This window comes from Poecile atricapillus, chromosome 4, assembly GCF_030490865.1.
Source record: "Poecile atricapillus isolate bPoeAtr1 chromosome 4, bPoeAtr1.hap1, whole genome shotgun sequence".
Taxonomy (NCBI): Eukaryota; Metazoa; Chordata; class Aves; order Passeriformes; family Paridae; genus Poecile; species Poecile atricapillus.
Window position 1 is genome coordinate 44,338,674 of NC_081252.1, and position 17,265 is coordinate 44,355,938.

Consider the following 17,265-nt stretch of genomic DNA (forward strand, 5'->3'; position numbering starts at 1 on the left):
AAGTGCCTAAGAATAATAAAACCTTTTCCGTAGTGCAGGGTCTTACAGTTGCTGTCTAGCCCTCTAGTTTGCTGAGCCATTGTGCAGGCATAAATCTGGGCCATGGCTCTATCTGAAATAAGGTATGCTAATTATTTATAACATCACATAGCAACCACTCCACATCTTTAACTAGTATTTCATGAGCCAATCAGAGTATTTCTTTTATCCCTTGTTAAGCCTCAGCATCAGCTCAGGAGAAAATCATTTTAGCAGATTTAACACCATTTAAGTACTGCTTCAGATGTATTTTTCATTAATTTATTTTATTCAAAAAGTTTGTATTGATAATGTACATCTTATTTGTGGTTTTTGTTATTTGTCAGATTTTTAAAGACGCAAGAGAGCTGCTCCTGCATGTGCTTCCATTATTCTAACTTAAACAATGAAATGGTTGTACAGCCCTACTTTGTAATTTATTGACCATGGTTTAAATCCCATACATTAAATGTAAATCTTTGAAATCCAGTATAAGGAGCTAAGAATGTAACCCCTGTTCTGTGTTTGGCAACCAGACCCTCTTATTTGTATGAACCTGGAAGAAGACAACATCAAACCTTAGTCTGTGCTGCCTTTAAAAAGGATATTTGTCTTTTTTTTTTGCCCCCCCAATTTTGTCCACATACATGTTTAAACAATTTTAAGACATTCAGAATTTCGGTGTAGAAAATACTTTTGTGTTCTCCTAGGTTGCTTCTGAAGCAAGCAGTTTTCTGAAAGCTGGCAAATTCCTCTGACAATCACCTTTATAACTTCACTCTTTAAATATATGAATTATATGTGTAGCACTTAAAAGAAGTGTCTTACATTAACTGAGTTCACTCTAGGTCAGTCTGCTTTGTGAGCAGCAAACAAGACATAATCTTCTGTCTGGAAGCTCAGTGGATGGCATAGTAGACTCTCTTGAGATACAGAAAATGTACATGTCTGATGATTCAGTGTCCAGACAGTTTCTGCTTTTGAATTATTAAACCACTACATAATCTTAAATAACACCACTGCTGTCATGCAATATTTTATGGGCTAGAATCTGTAAGCCACTGGGTTTTTTTCCCTTGTTCTTATTTAATGGAGGAAGGGAGACCATAAGGAGACCTTTGAATGCAGGGGGGTAGGTTGTGTATAGTCATTATGTGGGCAGATTGCTTTAAAGAGGAAAGTCTTGAGAAAGCCAATAAATCTGTATTCACTCTGGATCCCATTGTTCCTTTTTTAATGTCATTGCACCTGTTGGCCACAGAGGAAAGCCTAAGCTGAGTTTGGGTCTGTTTCTGTTTTTTTAAGTACCTAAAAGAGCTTGGAATAAAACCCATAGCTAGTCTTAGCTGACAGTGCTGAGCTTCCAAGATCTGTGTCTGCTGTCATCACTGCTGGCTCAGTGAACCCCAGCACGGACTGTATGCTGGGAGTGATAAAAATGATAGGCTTCAGCTCCAGAGAGAAGGCTGACACAATTAACTTTATAGCATCATTGACTGCCTGGCATGCTAATTTTTTTTCCCTTGGTGTTTATCTGCACGTTCTCCATTCACAGGAGTTACTCAATTAATGTAACTACTGTGCATCCAGTGTTTAAAGACTCACCCAACACATTGTAGCCCTTATGGTTTACTGGGTGAAAAATAAGCATTATTATTATTTTTACCATGTATTTGCAGTGGATTTTTGCCTAAATTGCTGTTAAACATCAGGACATCCATTTCAATCTCTTTCCCTAACATTTCTCTAAGCTCCCAGGAGAAATACTTTCATCCCTTTTATTTGTGTTGTGACATTTTTGAAACAGTATGTTAAAAGTCTTTTTAGTAGAATAAGGATGAAGAACTAGGTTCTCACAAAGGTAAGTACATGTTGAAGTCTTTACTTGTAAGCTTCTGAAAAGTGCAGTGGATGGGACAGGTTGTTCATGCAGAGGAAGGAAGAGAGGTTGGCTGCTGCAGAGCCAAGTGCACCTGAGCTGGACCATGGTTAGACCCTGCAAGGGTGTATTCAGCACAGGATGGAGAAACAAATGAGCTTGAGTTTTGCGGTCATCCACGTCTTGTCATGATGCAAATCATCATGTCAAAGGGGTGGCATTGGCCAAGCAGATACAGCAGCTCCACTGCAGGAATGAAGAGTTAGATGACCACTGGTTATTACAGGGAATGAAACCACTCTTGATGTTCCTGTGTGCTATCAAAAGCTCATGCAGATGACAGCCTGCTTTTCCTCATAATCCAGAAGAAGCTCACATATTGTTTACTTCAGTCCACAGAGATTCAGAATTCTGGGCTAAGGATAAATAGTCCATTTTTTCCCCCAGCTCTCAGGATTTCATCTTTTCCCACCTGTTGCTGTTTCCGGCATGTTAACTCATTTAGAGGTTCTGGGGGTCTTTGTTACTCTCGTTCAGATTATTACAGAAATTGTGGACACCTGCATGAAAAGGAGAGAAAATGCAAGCTCCTGATTCTCCATATTTTTTTTTCTAATTTTCATTCTCATTTATGCTCTCAAATTATATCCTGTATTGACCTCTCACTTCCTGCATCCAAAGTGGCCCCAATATTTCAGCTCTATGGACTGTGCATGAACTATATTAGCTCTACCCCAGTCAAAACCAGCACATGTCCCTGTGTGTTTCTCCTTGGTGCTTTCTGTGTTGTAATCGCTTTCACTCATGTCCATGTTGTTCCTAACCCTTTGCTGTTTCCATTTTATGATTTTAGGAATGGATATGAGTAGTATGGTCTTGTCACTAAGTTCAAACAACACTCAAAGTCAGACATAAGAATATGTTGCCTCCAACCCAGTTGCAAGAAAGAGGATGAGTTAAGGAATTAGTACAAATTCTCTTTTTCTTGTTGCTTTTAATGGGTGTTGCTGTCACAAGGACATCAGTGAGCTTGCAGGCTCCAGCCTTTGACATGTTGGAGGAGAGTTGGTGACCAGACGCTGTGTGCTCCTGGAGATACTGTGTTTGTGGCAGGTATCCCAGCTGAGATTCCTCCATGAAGTGTTTTTGTAAAAAGCATATGCTTCACTGAAATGTTTTTGCATACATTGAAATTCTATTCTTCAAGACTGAGTTTGACTTGACAAGGTCCTGTCCAACCTCATCTAAATTGGCCAGGATTTGAGTGCTGACCAGATGAATTCATGAGTTATATTCCAACTTAAGTTGCTCTCTGATTCTTTTTTTTTAAAAATTACTTTTGTTTAAAACTAAGATCCAGAATAAATAATATTAACTTTTTCTGTTTAAAATAGATCATCCCAGCCTTTGCAAAAAAAGTCTCTAGTTCTAAAAATGTAAACCAGACTAGTACTCAGAATTAAAACATATTTTAGTGAAGCAAAATGTATTGATTGAAGATAGCTTTTTCCACTGATAACATGGAAGTATTTTAATTTTTTATTCAGCATAAACAGACTTTTTAAAACTAATTTGTGAACTAAAGTTGTTTTTCCTTAGCTCTAGATGGAACTTATTTCTATACACAATATGCCAACTTAGTGTTTTATCTAATAAAGTACTGAAGACGTGGTCAAGCACCACTGAATCCAGCAGGTGCACTGGTAATGGGAAGGATCTGGCTCACAATGCCAAGTCTACCATATGCCATTGATGCAGGGTAGTCATACTTGTCCCTCTCTCAGTATGCCATACATGCACTTAGTGTCCTTTACATCTCACCTAAAGGACAAGGAACTCTGAGAAGCAAATTTTTGTGAGCAAAATCTGTAACTTCCAGCCTAATGGAAAAAACTTTCTGCGTAAATGAACTGTATCATTCAGGATGTCTCTGTTTTGGAGGAGCTGATGTAGTGGAAACATATTTTAATGGGAGAGCAAATCAGTTAAATCAGGTTTGTGATAAAGGGACAGTTTGAGGACCTGCTTTTTTTTTTTTTTTCTGTGTAGTATTCTGTTGGAAAAACTGCTTAGGCATCCAAAGTAACAAATAACTACTGCTTTATATGTGACAAGGCATTATAAGAATAGTTCTGGTGAATTTGGATATAAATACTTCATTGGAAGAAGAATAAAAGTAGAATATTTCCCTTGACACTCTGATTTTCAGTGATTCCATCGTGTAGCATAAGGTCACCTGCGCATTGGAAATGACTCGCAATTCTCTTGGGGTTTTTTTTAGCACTTCATTAATGGCCTGCTATTTAATTAATAATTGATATGTCTGAAGTATAGGAGATAAGTGGAGAAATAAACAGAGAAGAGAATGCCTAACAAAATGCTTTACTGGAGTTGTTTGTTCAGCATATTCCAGCTTGCACATTGGAAAAACTAGCTTTTTATTGGGGAGGGGGGAAACCAGAGAGTCCTACACAGTTTTATGCACTTCCTGATATGTGTTTACTGTTATTTCTAGGCGTTCCAACACCCAGTCCAGAAATCCTTCGACATACTTTGAATATGCTTGTACGGGAGAGGAAAATATACCCAACTCCGGATGGTTATTTCATTGTAACCCCACAGACTTACTTTATAACACCATCTCTCATAAGAACTAACAGTAAATGGTACCATTTGGATGAGAGGCTACCTGACAGGTCTCAATGTACCTCTCCACAACAAGGAACTATAACTCCCTCCACCTCGGGTTGTGTCAGGGACCGAACACTACCCAAAAACCACTGCGACTCCTGCCATTGTTGCAGAGAAGACATGCACAGCATGCATGCATCTACCCTACAGAGGAAATCAGCAAAAGACTGTAAAGACTCATACTGTCCTCCTTCATTATGTCAAGTCCCACCTACTGAGAAAAGTAAAAGTACTGTCAATTTTTCATATAAATCAGAGACACTCACAAAGCCTAAGGATGTAGAAAAGCAGTCTAAGAAATTTGGACTCAAATTATTCCGATTAAGTTTTAAGAAGGATAAGACCAAACAACTGGCAAACTTCTCTGCCCAGTTTCCTCCAGAGGAGTGGCCGCTAAGGGACGAGGACACCCCTACCACTATACCTAGAGAGGTAGAAATGGAGATTATTAGGCGCATTAATCCAGACTTGACTGTGGAAAATGTCATGAGACACACTGCACTAATGAAGAAACTTGAAGAAGAAAAAGCTCAACGAAGCAAAGCAGGGTCTTCAGCTCACCACAGTGGACGAAGTAAAAAGAGTAGGAATCACAGAAAATCTCATGGGAAATCGAGGTCGCACAGCAAGACCCGGGTATCCAAAGGAGACCCATCAGATGGTTCTCATTTGGATATACCTGCTGAAAGGGAGTATGAGTTCTATGATCCCTTGACTCGATCCCCACGGGAAGGCTGTTTTATAATAGAACACAAGGGAGATAATTATATAATGCACAGCAATCCTAACATGATTGAATCTCACTTTCCCATGACACCAGAGTGGGATGTGTCTGGTGAACTGGCCAAAAGAAGAACTGAAATGCCTTTCCCTGAACCTTCCAGGGGAAGCTCCCATTCCAAGGTCCATCGGAGCCACAGCCATACACAGGATAGAAGATCAAGGAATGAGCGGTCCAGTAAAGCTAAAGAAAGGTCTAGATCCATGGATAACTCCAAGGGACCTCTGGGCTCAGCTACTTTAGGTACACCTGAAGATATAGGTGAAGGTTGTAGCCCAGATGACCAAACAACTAGCCAAACCTACATTGATGATAGTACCTTAAGGCCATCTCAGTCGCTCAGTCATCAAAGGGCTCTGATTTCATCTGCAAGCTACAAAGAGACTTGCATCCCTGAAATAGCCGGTGGCAGTGTAGAGACCCCCAGTTCTTGTAGCCTATTGGAACAAGGCAAGCCTACAGACAATTTGCCATCATATAGTGAGCTCAACTCCTGCACAACAAAATCTGCAGTTGATGACTATTTTCAGTGCAACACATCCAGTGAGACTGTGCTTACTGCTCCATCACCACTGGGAAAGAATAAAGAGGATCATGATACGCTAACAGGGACAGATGGGCTAAAAAAAATGGCTCCCACAGAAAGACAGTCTCAACATATTGCTAGGGAGCCTGGGGTGCACAAGGAGGAGTCCCCAAAGGGCCCAAGCAGTGGTTCAGTGATTGCTGGCCAAACTCCAGAGGTGATAGCTAACGGGCGGCTGGTTCAACACCATAGCACTGAGTCAAGCAGCCTTGATAAAAGGAAAGAAATATTCAGCAAGGATACACTCTTTAAGCCTCTGCACAACACTCTTTCTGTGAATAGTTATCATAAGTCTAACACACCTCTGCTAAAGCCCCATCAAAAAACCCCCTCTGACACATTGCCCGTCAGATGTGAGAAACTTGAACAAGCGATGGTAACCTCAGTCACACAAGTCATGCCTGTTTCTCAGAGACAGCAAGAGACAACCGGGAACCAGGAGGCCTCTTTTGACTACTACAACGTATCTGATGATGATGACTCAGAGGAAGGAACCAACAAAAATGCCGAGGAAGAAAAAAACAGGGATGATGTTGGTACGATGCAATGGCTCCTAGAGAGAGAAAAGGAAAGGGATCTACAGCGAAAGTTTGAGAAAAATCTTACTCTTCTCACCCCAAAGGAAACAGAAAATAGCAACAACCAGAGAGCCACCCACTCAGCCCGCCTGGACAGCATGGACAGCAGCAGCATTACTGTGGACAGCGGGTTCAACTCTCCACGGTAGGACTGTCACATTCATTGCAGCTTTACAGACTAGGAAGTTCCATTTATGGTTTTATGGGTGTGTGATATTGGTGACAGAATGTAGGGCTGTATTGAAAAAAGGCACACATTTTCAGACTGTTTTTTCTACAGCCCTGGAATCCTCTATTCAGATGTGTGAGTTTCCCACCATACAGTAAGAAACCAATGACCATTTGAGGCATTGACTCTGTGTTAGTTAATTTTCTGTTTGCTGAAAGCCTCCCTGTATCCTTTTTTTTCTGTATTAAATTTGTATTTGCTTTAGAATAAAAGGGATGAGCTCCTGCATACTGTTCCCTTTCCCTCTAAGATACCATCAACCAGACTAATGGGAAGACTAGGCATGACCAGGTGGCTTAACCTTTGGCTCAGACAAAAAGGAAAACAAATTATACTGTTTTGTGTTCGGGCTTCCTTGTTTGTTTTCTTCAAAAATTTTGAAAGTGCATCTAGTCACCATTTCAAACTGGTGAGACTAGAGTAGCCACTCCCCATACAAGTTAAAAGTGATTAGGATGTTTGAACTTCAGGTGTGACTTAACACTGCTGAGAGAAAGGTGCCTTGTCTAAGATACTTGGGAAAAGAGTTCAGATGTTGATGTGTGGTGGTGCTGGTTAGTAATTACTATTCCAGGGATATCAGGAATCATGGAAGCCTCAATGTGCTAGAAGTCTTAAAAGTGTAGGGAGGAGAGAGTTGTTGGTGTATTCCCTGCCCTGGAGAATTCACAAGTTCATTTCCAGGTTAAGAATCTTTTACGCCAGCCTTCTTCCTTGTCTGTTTGACCTTTGGCAGTCCTAGGTCCTTGATGGAATGGAGCGTGACCAGTTTTGTTTGGCCTGCATAGGAACTCATCAGACTTCAGAACAATAACTCTTAAGAACACAGAAATCATTTACAGTAGTAGTTTTCTTAGAGTGGCCTACTTAAGCTTAAATTATTTATTGCCTGTATTTAAAAATAAAACCTCCAAGACTGATTTTTGTATTATGTGAAAAAACTGGGGTTTTTTGGTTTTTTCTGTCATTGTTTTATTTTCCCTTGTAAATGGCGTTCTCGTTCCTCAGAAGTATATATATATTTTTTACATCTATAGCAAAGGCTCTCAGAAAGGCATGTGAAGGATTTCTTTTTTCTACACAGGACTAAATTTCATTTTCAGTTGAAGTCCTGTCACTCTGGACGAAATTCCTTTGGATTTGATGTTTACTCCCACTTATGTTAATGACATGACAGAAATTAGTGAGCCTGATGCAGCTTGCAGTGATGTATCAAACTAGAGCAGGCTTCTAGCGAATGTATATTTTTTCTGAGTAGAAAACCTGAAAAATAATTTGAGTAAATCATACCACTGAGTCCACTCTAAAAAAAAAGCTTGAGAAGGCTTTCTGTTATTGATTGTTCTGCAGATGCCTGACATCTTTCTCACAAAGAACTATTGTATTAAACTGTTTGCACTTTTCTTTTTTAAATGTGATCTCTTCCAGTAGTTGAAGTGCTATACTTGGAGTCAGTTTTTGTGGGGGAGCATGTTGTGGTGTTTGCTTCTTGCTCAGCCTGTCTCACTCAGCACAGCATGAGAGTCACCTCCGGGATAAGATATCAACTGGATTAAAAATCAGTTCTTGGACTACTCTTTTGTATGGTAGCTGAATATCAAACTTGTGTTTCTGATTAATGCAATGATAGACATTTTCTTCCCTAATTATTTACATAAAAACTAAAATTTCTGTTTATGTTAAACTTAGCTAGCAAGAGAATAGGATGTATTAAGCATACTGGATTTAGTGCTGCTATACCACTTTGTTGAAATCAAAAAGGAAACAGATGAGCAACTTTGGCTAAAAAGTACCATGTTGTTATTATTATCCTGCCTTATAATAAAAAATGTACTCCACAGCCCTTTTCCAGGAAATACAAAATAGCCATCCAGCATCTATCTGGTAAGATTCAGCTAGGTGTGACAGTGTCTTTTAGCAGATGCCATGGGAAGAATATAAGAACAGGTCATGCATATGATAATGTTCCTCAGGTATATTCTTCTGGCCTCCACTGATGATGTAACTCTGCTTCCTGAGATGGGGTGGTATCTTTCCATTCAAACTGAAGTATGCAATGTTGTTAGGGGAATCAAATTACCAATTTCACACTATAAAAAAGTAAAATATGTTTTTAAAGTCTGATAAATTGAAAAAAGGACAGTAAAAAAAACAGGAAGAAATGGCTGCAGTTAAAGAGATTTGCAATGGTCATTTGACTTCCAAAGTATTTGTGTGCAAAATGTGTGAACATATTAATCACCATTGGGAAAAAAAGCCTCAATATTTTGTGCATTGCTTTTATGCAAGTTATATATAGTAAATACTAGCTGTCAAGATTCATTTTATTCCTTTATTTTTAGGGCTTTTATAATACTGTTGCTCCTTTGTTACCTAAAGAAAGCTAATTTTGGCATTACTCTGCATGCAAAATTTTCAATGCAGTTTTTGTGTATACATGCTGTAATGGTCAGTTTGTAATACCAGAGTTGAGCATGTCTGAAGATCTGGAATTGGTGGTCCCATAAAGAATAATACAGTACTAAATCATCTCTGAAAACTAAGATCTATTTTCATTAAAAAGCAGAGGGAGAGGAGTTAAAAAATAAGCAAGACAAGTGCACCATACATCATTGCAACTCACAGGAATCATTTACTATGTGTGTCACCCATCATAGCTTTTTGGAGCTATGGAAATAAAACAATCATTGGCAGAAGAATATCAGTACCATCCATTTTGACCAGTTTAAAAGATCTATGAGAGTTTTCCTAAAAGGCTCATTGATTTTCCATACTCAGTCAGTTTAAGATTATTTAAATCTGCCCTGTGACTAAGAAAAGTTTTTTCCTTCCACTATGCCATGCACCGACACATTTCTCCCCTGCCACATCTAAAGCTGTGCAACCCTACTCTTCCCTTGATGCTAGCACTAATCTTTTTTTTTTTTTTAGGGCTAGTATTTAACTGAGAGCGGTCCCTGATCTGTCTGGCTGCCTGCAAGGCTTAGTCAGGGAAGCAGCAGAAACATGTGGCAGGGTCAAATCCACACAAGGCAGGCAAGAGCTACCCCTTTCAGTAGCAGGTAAATTTAGGTTGACTTTAAACTGACTATGAAACTTCTGTCATTAGTATCCTTGTTTTTAGTGCTTATTTGATAACTGGATTCAGTCCTCTAGATGTATTCTGTAAACATCTCCATAGCAAGTGGTGATGTCATTTTACAAAGAAATAGGGGTACAGGTGAAGGATACATGACCAGGGGGCCACATGGGTGTTTGAAAACAAATCTGTTCCTGAACAGGCACACATTATTTAGAGAGGAAAAATTATTTAATAGTGTAAAGACAATAAAACCAGCAGTACTGGTAAAAGCCTTAGCATGTCATGGCTGAGCTTTTTAAAAGCTGTAGACTAAAATACAAGCTGCTCTGCATTCATAGTTAGATGTACCATTAAAAGGTTTAATCTTTAAAAGTGTTTAGTCTTGTCACTCTTGTGGTTAAATGATATGCTAGAACTAAAGGAACATTGTCCATTTTCTGAATGAAATAGCAGCACTAGTTGTTGTCCAGGGCAAGATCACGGACCAGGCAGTTAAGATTTCTCATTGTCTTGGTAAGTTGCAATCATCTCTGCTGCAAAGCAAAATCAAAGTGTTGCGTTCAGAGGCATCGAGGATTTAATGTAAAGTAAAACTTTAATTTAATATTTTGTGTATAAAAACATAGGTAGAAGAGGAGACAGTGGAGTATGCTGTGTTATATGATTGCTGTCCTAGCTCTGCCTAGTCACTGAACTGTTTTTTATGAAGCTAGTTTGTGCAAAACTGCACCAGTCAGGAAAAGAAAACTAGCACATTCCAAGTGCAAGATGGAAGCTATTTCCTTGAGTGAAAAATCCAGATGCTTGATACTGGTTCAGCTTACAGTTTGTGTGACAGTCTCAGCTGTGCTTAGTCCAATACCTGTGTTATGGTATGATGACTGCTGAGCACCTCTGGGACAGTTTTTGGAGGAACATATGTGTACTGTCAAAATGAAATGATTCATTGACGTGACATTACATACAAACACAGGAAACCTATTATAAAACACTCTGTTCTCCTTTCCTGTCTGGTCAATAGATATATAGGCCTGTCATATATGAGTGTGTATATATATTTCTTTTCCATTCCAGTACTCGTGAGAGCCTGGCATCCAACACTTCAAGTATTGTTGAAAGCAACAGACGTCAGAACCCTGCTCTGAGCCCTGCACATGGTGGCGCAGGACCAACGTTCAATTTCCGAGCCACTGCAGACCCACCCACGAGTGAAGCTGAGAAACTGCAGAAACCTGGTAACTGCCTGCAAGCTTCTGTCACTAGTGTCTGATAGTCAGCCTGCCTCAGATCGCCTGTCTCATCCTATACAGCAAAGTTTACGACACTGGGACTGATGTTTACATCTTTGGGGAAAAATAAAACAAGCATCTCAATCACAGTTTTAGTGTTCACTTAAACTGTGCTGCTATGTAGACTAGGGGCAACAAAGAAGTATTTATTTCAAGGTATTGCTTTTCACATTTGCGGCTCTGTAGCAACAGAATAGCAGTAGGGATAATATGTACACTTTTTGCTTCACTTAATTGTAACTGAGCACATATATGAAAGTCTAGACACTGTAAGTGTAATCTGCATTTTCAATGTCCATGCAGTTGCCAACTTCATTTAAAAAAATGCCACAGATGTGTGATGCCCCCGGTCAGAGGCTAAACTCTGCTGCAGAGTTCATCATTTTTTTCTTCGAAAACTGAGCCACTGCTGAAAGTAACCAGCCAGGATCACCATGAGGAAAAACAATGCCAAACATGACAAGTCATGACCTCAGCTCTATATGTGAATTAATACTAATCAGTCATTTTCACTGTGCATTTTTGTGACACAATTTTACAAATACCTGGTTAAGCAAGTAAAAGGAGGTTTGAGGTTTGTTTTGATTTGTTTTTTTTTCCACATATGGAGTGTGGGAAGGGAGGTGGCTCCTCCATTTGTTTCAAAAATATGAGAGGTGTTTACTTAATGAGACTTGCTACTTGACCTTCCATAGTCACTGGTGAGGAGGTGGGCCTTTGCATAGAGTGGGGAGTGGGGAGGGAAGGGAAAGATGTTAACTGTCATAGAGCCACAATTTGTGGAGTGACACAAAATATATTAGATGTATTCAGTATATTTCACTTATTTTAAAAAGATAATTAATTCTCGTGTCACTTCTGGTATTGCAACTTGCCATTAATATAGGAATCAGGATAACTAATTTCTTTGAACAAAAATATCCTTTATGATATAAATGACAAGTATGGCCTGAAGAATTGATTTCTTTCTAGTGGAAGGACATAAATCTATTTTATGTAGCTTATTAAATAGAGTGCCTAAATTAGGCTATTAAAAATAGCATACAGTGTAATGATTATCAGAGAACAAAATTTAGAGAATTATAAACTTCTGGCCTTTTTATTCAGTGGATGTTATTTGCAATTTAGCATTTTATGGACATGTCTAGTTTCTAGAAATTCAATGTGTCCACTTGGTTTGCAGTAGAAATCTGAGTCCTGCAGACATGGTACATCCTAATTGCTCTCCCTAAACTGTTACTTCAATGTAATTAGTACTATGCTAATTACTGCAGAGTAAATTCTAAAGATAGTTAAACTCCAAGAGTAATTTTAGGTACAGGGTCACATTCTGCTCTGTTACTCGTGCAACCTGGTAGTGCAACAAACTGACTTTTTTATCAGAATAGACAAATTGGTGGAAGAATAACAAAGATACTAAAATGTGCAACAGCCCAAATTGTTTCACAGAAAAGGGTTATTTGCCCTGTCTAGCTCTTGTCGTACACAGGTATGAAACCCAACTGTACATACTAAAACACAGTATTTTCATCAGGTTCTGGTGACATTTATTACTCTGTATACAAAGTCATTTGAGCCTCGCTTATGTTCTCTGTTGTCATCAGAAGTCTTTACTGACGATTCAGCCTTATGTTACATCATCGGATATAGTTCATTTACTTCTAAAACAGCTTTCTAACTTTGGACACAATCGATTTCCAGTTCTGTCAAGATTACCCAGTCAATGCACAGGTCTGTTTTCATTGATTTCAGTGTATGATTTGCATTTCATAGGAGCAATAAGACCTTTCAGTGCACATAAAGGAAATTATTGTGCTTTTGGTTGGTTATCAAAGTCACTTGGCCTTTAGCCTTCTGCCTTATCATACCTTCCAAGATGTGCTCTAATTACCATATAATGCTTTGCATGATGCATCTTATTATTCAATATGTAACTCCAGCCGTACTTATTCCATGCAAACTGTAGAGTCAGAGTTTTTGTGGGGAATTGTCATATACTATGCAGTGGCTGACTGTGGTTTTGTTTCTGAGAGGAGCTCTGGCATCAGTAGTATGTATCAATTCAGTAAATAAAAATGTCAAAATGGTAAAAAAATTTACAGTGATGATCTGAAGTACTAATGGCAGTATTAAAATGCGAAGAGCAGAAACAGGTTTCACCTTTGGGGAAACAATTGTTTGTCACAAGCTAATCAGAATTTGTGCAGGCAGCTGGTTGTACAGAAGACGTAATTCCAACAAAATGTGACAGTACATACCTATAAACTGTATAGTATGTTATTTCCTAAAGTTCCCAGAGACCAGCAGACAACATAAATGTCATATTAATGTTGACATGGCATTGTACCAATATTAATGTGACTCTTGGAATATGGAATGTAAACAGAAGTTTCAAATAGAAACGTTCTAATCTTGATTTTTTTTTTTCCTTTTAAAATCAACAATGGAAAATAAGAAAATTCCATCTTGAGGTTCTGGTAACAAAACCACGAGAGTGGAGCTTGAGTGCTTTATGTCACCCTAATCCTTTGATGAAATCATAGCCTTGTATTATGTGGTTGCTTATCTATCATTCTTCTAATGTATCAATTTAAAGGTTTACAGAGTTAGATTAGGTTGAATCTGTGTTGTGTTCAACTGTAAAGGGTCAACACAAATCTGTCGGCATTTTGCACACTTAATATGTATTATTATAATACAACATGTTACTTTTATGGTAATTTTTTTTACACATATAACTACCTCCATGAATTTGATGAAATGCAGCAACATGAAAAGTGTATTGTACAAAGCAAGGTTAGAAACTTTGAAGCATTAGGTCATGGCGTTCTCTTGTGTGTCAAAGCTTGCATATGAAGTCATCATGTTTCCATTGCCACAGTTTCCTTCTACAATGTTAAAAAGATGGCTTTCAGATGAGTCACTTAAAGACTTTGACAAGGCTGCATAATTGGGATAAAAGTGAAAGGGAGGCTGAAACCTTCCATCCTCTCCCCAGTTACTGCTAAAATTTCTGCCTGGTAGAACTTGAAAATGTATTTGTAATTTAGCAAATTAGAAACATCTACAGTCTGTGAAATATGATTGACAGTTTGGGGTTTAACAGAAGACACTCTGGGTATTTTCTTGGCAGCCTTCAGATACTTGGGGCCCTATTCTGCCTCCATCTTTGTCAACATTAGTACGTCATGGTTTCTCTGAACAGGCAAGGGTGTTAAAACAGCTCTTCCTTTAATGATATGCACTCTGGTCTCTAGATTGTGTGCATCTAAAACATTTGCTCCTACAGAAATTACCAACAGCCTTTAATTTACGTTGCTGGGAGCAGTATCAGGGTCCCTACTTGAGGTATGTGCCTATTGTTCAAAGAACGTGGGCAAGTTTCCAAGAAAAATTAATCTGGCTTTTGAAAAGTAGCCAGCTGCAACAAGCCACCTTTCAAGAGGGAAGAAAGAAAGACTTTTGCAAAAACCAAAGGAAGAAAGTGGCAGTTGAACCTAAGCAGATCGCATTATATACAAATCCCGATTTATGAACACCTTTCAGCAAACCTAGTACCATTATCCTGATGCAAATTAATATACAATCATCAGTTGAGCTAATTTTGCCATTTTAAGTATTTCAGTTAAAATTTAGAAGAAATCATTAGCCATTTGACTCCCAGGACCACTGTAAAATGACTGTTATATGCGAAACAATGTTCACTCAACTTTAAAAAAAAATGTATTGGAAAACAAATATTTTAATGAAAACCGTGGCCTAAGTGCTTGCCAGCAGTAGTCTTCATTAGGAAAGAGAACAAGCAAACCAGTATTCAGAGGCCATCATGAACACAGATAACACTTTGCACTTAAATCACACCTTTTTGCCTGAGGGTCTTGAAGCACTTGCCTGTGAGGTAGGCAGAGTTCACTGACCCTACTTTTTGTCTGGGCCCATTGGAAAAAGCAAAGGCTAAGAGTCTGTAGAAGAACTTATTAACTAGTTGCTTTTTTAAAGTTACTGAAGTAGGTTTAACAGTTACCAAAGTGTTTAATGTTTATATTCTGAAATTATTCTTTTGATGCATTCGGTTTGTTTAAGTAAGAAACTACTTTATGGCCCTGCAGACACTTTTGGATTAGCAGTTCCAAAACCAAGTTTGCAGTCATACGAGTACTGGCAGCAGTGGTTTTAGAAACAGTCATGTTAATTAAAAATTTGTTTTTCAAATACATTTTGTAGTGCTTTTCCCAACACAATTGTTCAAATTGTACAGAGAAAGCAAATAGCACTCCTGATCTGGTGTCATATCCACAGTTTACAATTCTCTTTGCTCTTCTGAAGAAAACTGTACAGTATTAGAGAGAAAAGTTCTATTTTTTACAAAATTCTTTAAAAAAAAGGCTATATATCTAAAACGTTCCCCCCAACATAAGTAAAGTGCATCATTACTGCATGAGACACATGCAGTGGACCCACCAAAAGCCAAGCTGGTGCTAGAAGAAAACGGGACTATCACACTTCTTTCACAGTGGCGCTCTAAACGTTGGTTTCAGTTATGCAAGTGTAAATCTGGCATAACTCCCCTGATCTCCGAGGATCTGAGAGAGATGGGAATGGGTCGTTAACTCCATTGAAGCTCAGTTCTGAGCTGAGGGTTTCCGTGTTCCTCCCCCCACCCTGAGACACTAAATGCAGAGGAGCAGAAGGCCACGCACCTGGCTCTGGAAGGGCAGCCTGGGCTGAATCCCTGCTGAAATGCACAGCCACCCAGCCGGGATCCATGACAGCACCAGTGTGCCCCACCTCGGAAGGGTGATTTTCCATGTGGTGCACTGCCCTCCTGTTATATATCGGTTAGAGCCACCCAAAGGATACCCACCCAGAAGTATGAAAGGGCCCTTGGAGTATTTGGCACAGATGTTACTTTTATGTGTGGAGGAGATTTTAAGTTTAAAGGGATCATAATTCTGCAGGTAATTTTCTGTGAGTGACTGAATGTGGCTGTTGCATTAGGTTTAAATGAGTTAATAAATGCAAGTGGGACTTACTGTATGTTAGAAGGGAGTTTTGCAGCCAAGACTGCCTTGTATAAATGTGTTTGCACTGAAAAAAAAAATTAAAAAATTACTTGGTCTCTGGTTGCTGTAAAGGTCATCCAAGATGGATGTTCTGTTTATATTGTATAGTATTTCATATGAAATAATTGCAGTTCATGAAATGTCTTCCCTAACGTTACTGATTTATAACAGCACATTTGTAACATGGTTTTTATTGTGTCAGTGTACCATATTGTAAATGATGATTACTTGTCATGCTTAGTATAATAATTTAAAGGAAAAAAAAAGGACAGGGATTTTTGTAAGTCTATATTTGAAAGTCCCTCCATATGGTAATATTGTGTTCATGTTGTTTATGTAGTGTTGTGTGAAATATCCATTTTGGATTGTGTTACTTTTTAAAATATTAAATAACATTTGGTTATATGTTCTAAGTGGATTCTTTGCACTCATCGGTGGTTTTTAGAGAGTGTACTTATATTTCCATTTAACATTCTGTTTCTCTCCCTCACTTAGGAAACCTTGCACAGCAAACCAGAAGTCTCAGATAAACAAACACTGTAACAACTCGTTGTGTTCCCCTATGCTTTATAAAAACTCTTTGGGCTATTAAGAGTGCAAGGGAGAAAATTTTTTTCTAGCTTGGGCTGGACATGAAGTTGACAGCTGCAGGGGAAGTATGATCTCCACTGAATCTGAGTGCCCAGCTGAGATGCACCCAAGCTCCAGGAAATGAGACACCCATTAGGACCTCCTGATGCTAAGGGCAACAGGTGTCAGGTCCTTCTTTTACTCTCCTCTCCATCCTCATGAGCTAAAGGAGGACCGGGTGCATACCAAGAAGAGGGTTCTAGCAAGGAATTTTTTTCACATTGTTCAAGAAAACTGATAGCTGCTGGTTGGAAAGGCCCAAGTGAACAATGTAACATGCAAGTGACCTTTTCCAGCCTTCTGCTACCACCTGGAAGAGGGTTTGGAGCAAATTTAGGGTCTAGGGGATTTGCTAGAGCTGTGCCATGAGACCTGCTGTTTGCCAAGGTCAGCTATGGGAATTTGCAACATTTATAAGATAAAAAACAAAGCAGCATCT

The 17,265-nt window shown here is 38.8% G+C and overlaps 1 protein-coding gene across 6 annotated transcripts in view; it reads left to right on the forward strand.

Moving 5' to 3' along the window:
* Positions 1 to 16,601, forward strand: part of STOX2 (storkhead box 2) — a 141,863-nt gene extending 125,262 nt beyond the window's left edge. For 5 of the 6 annotated variants that reach the window (XM_058837644.1, XM_058837649.1, XM_058837648.1 and 2 more), the window contains 2 exons: positions 4,413 to 6,678; positions 10,919 to 16,601. In XM_058837644.1, coding sequence (XP_058693627.1) covers positions 4,413 to 6,678; positions 10,919 to 11,114 — 2,462 coding nt within the window. In that variant the 3' untranslated portion in view covers positions 11,115 to 16,601. Of the gene's footprint in view, positions 1 to 4,412; positions 6,683 to 10,918 lie in introns of those variants that run through there. The other variant, XM_058837645.1, reaches the window with a different exon arrangement.
* Positions 16,602 to 17,265: the final 664 nt, after the last annotated feature.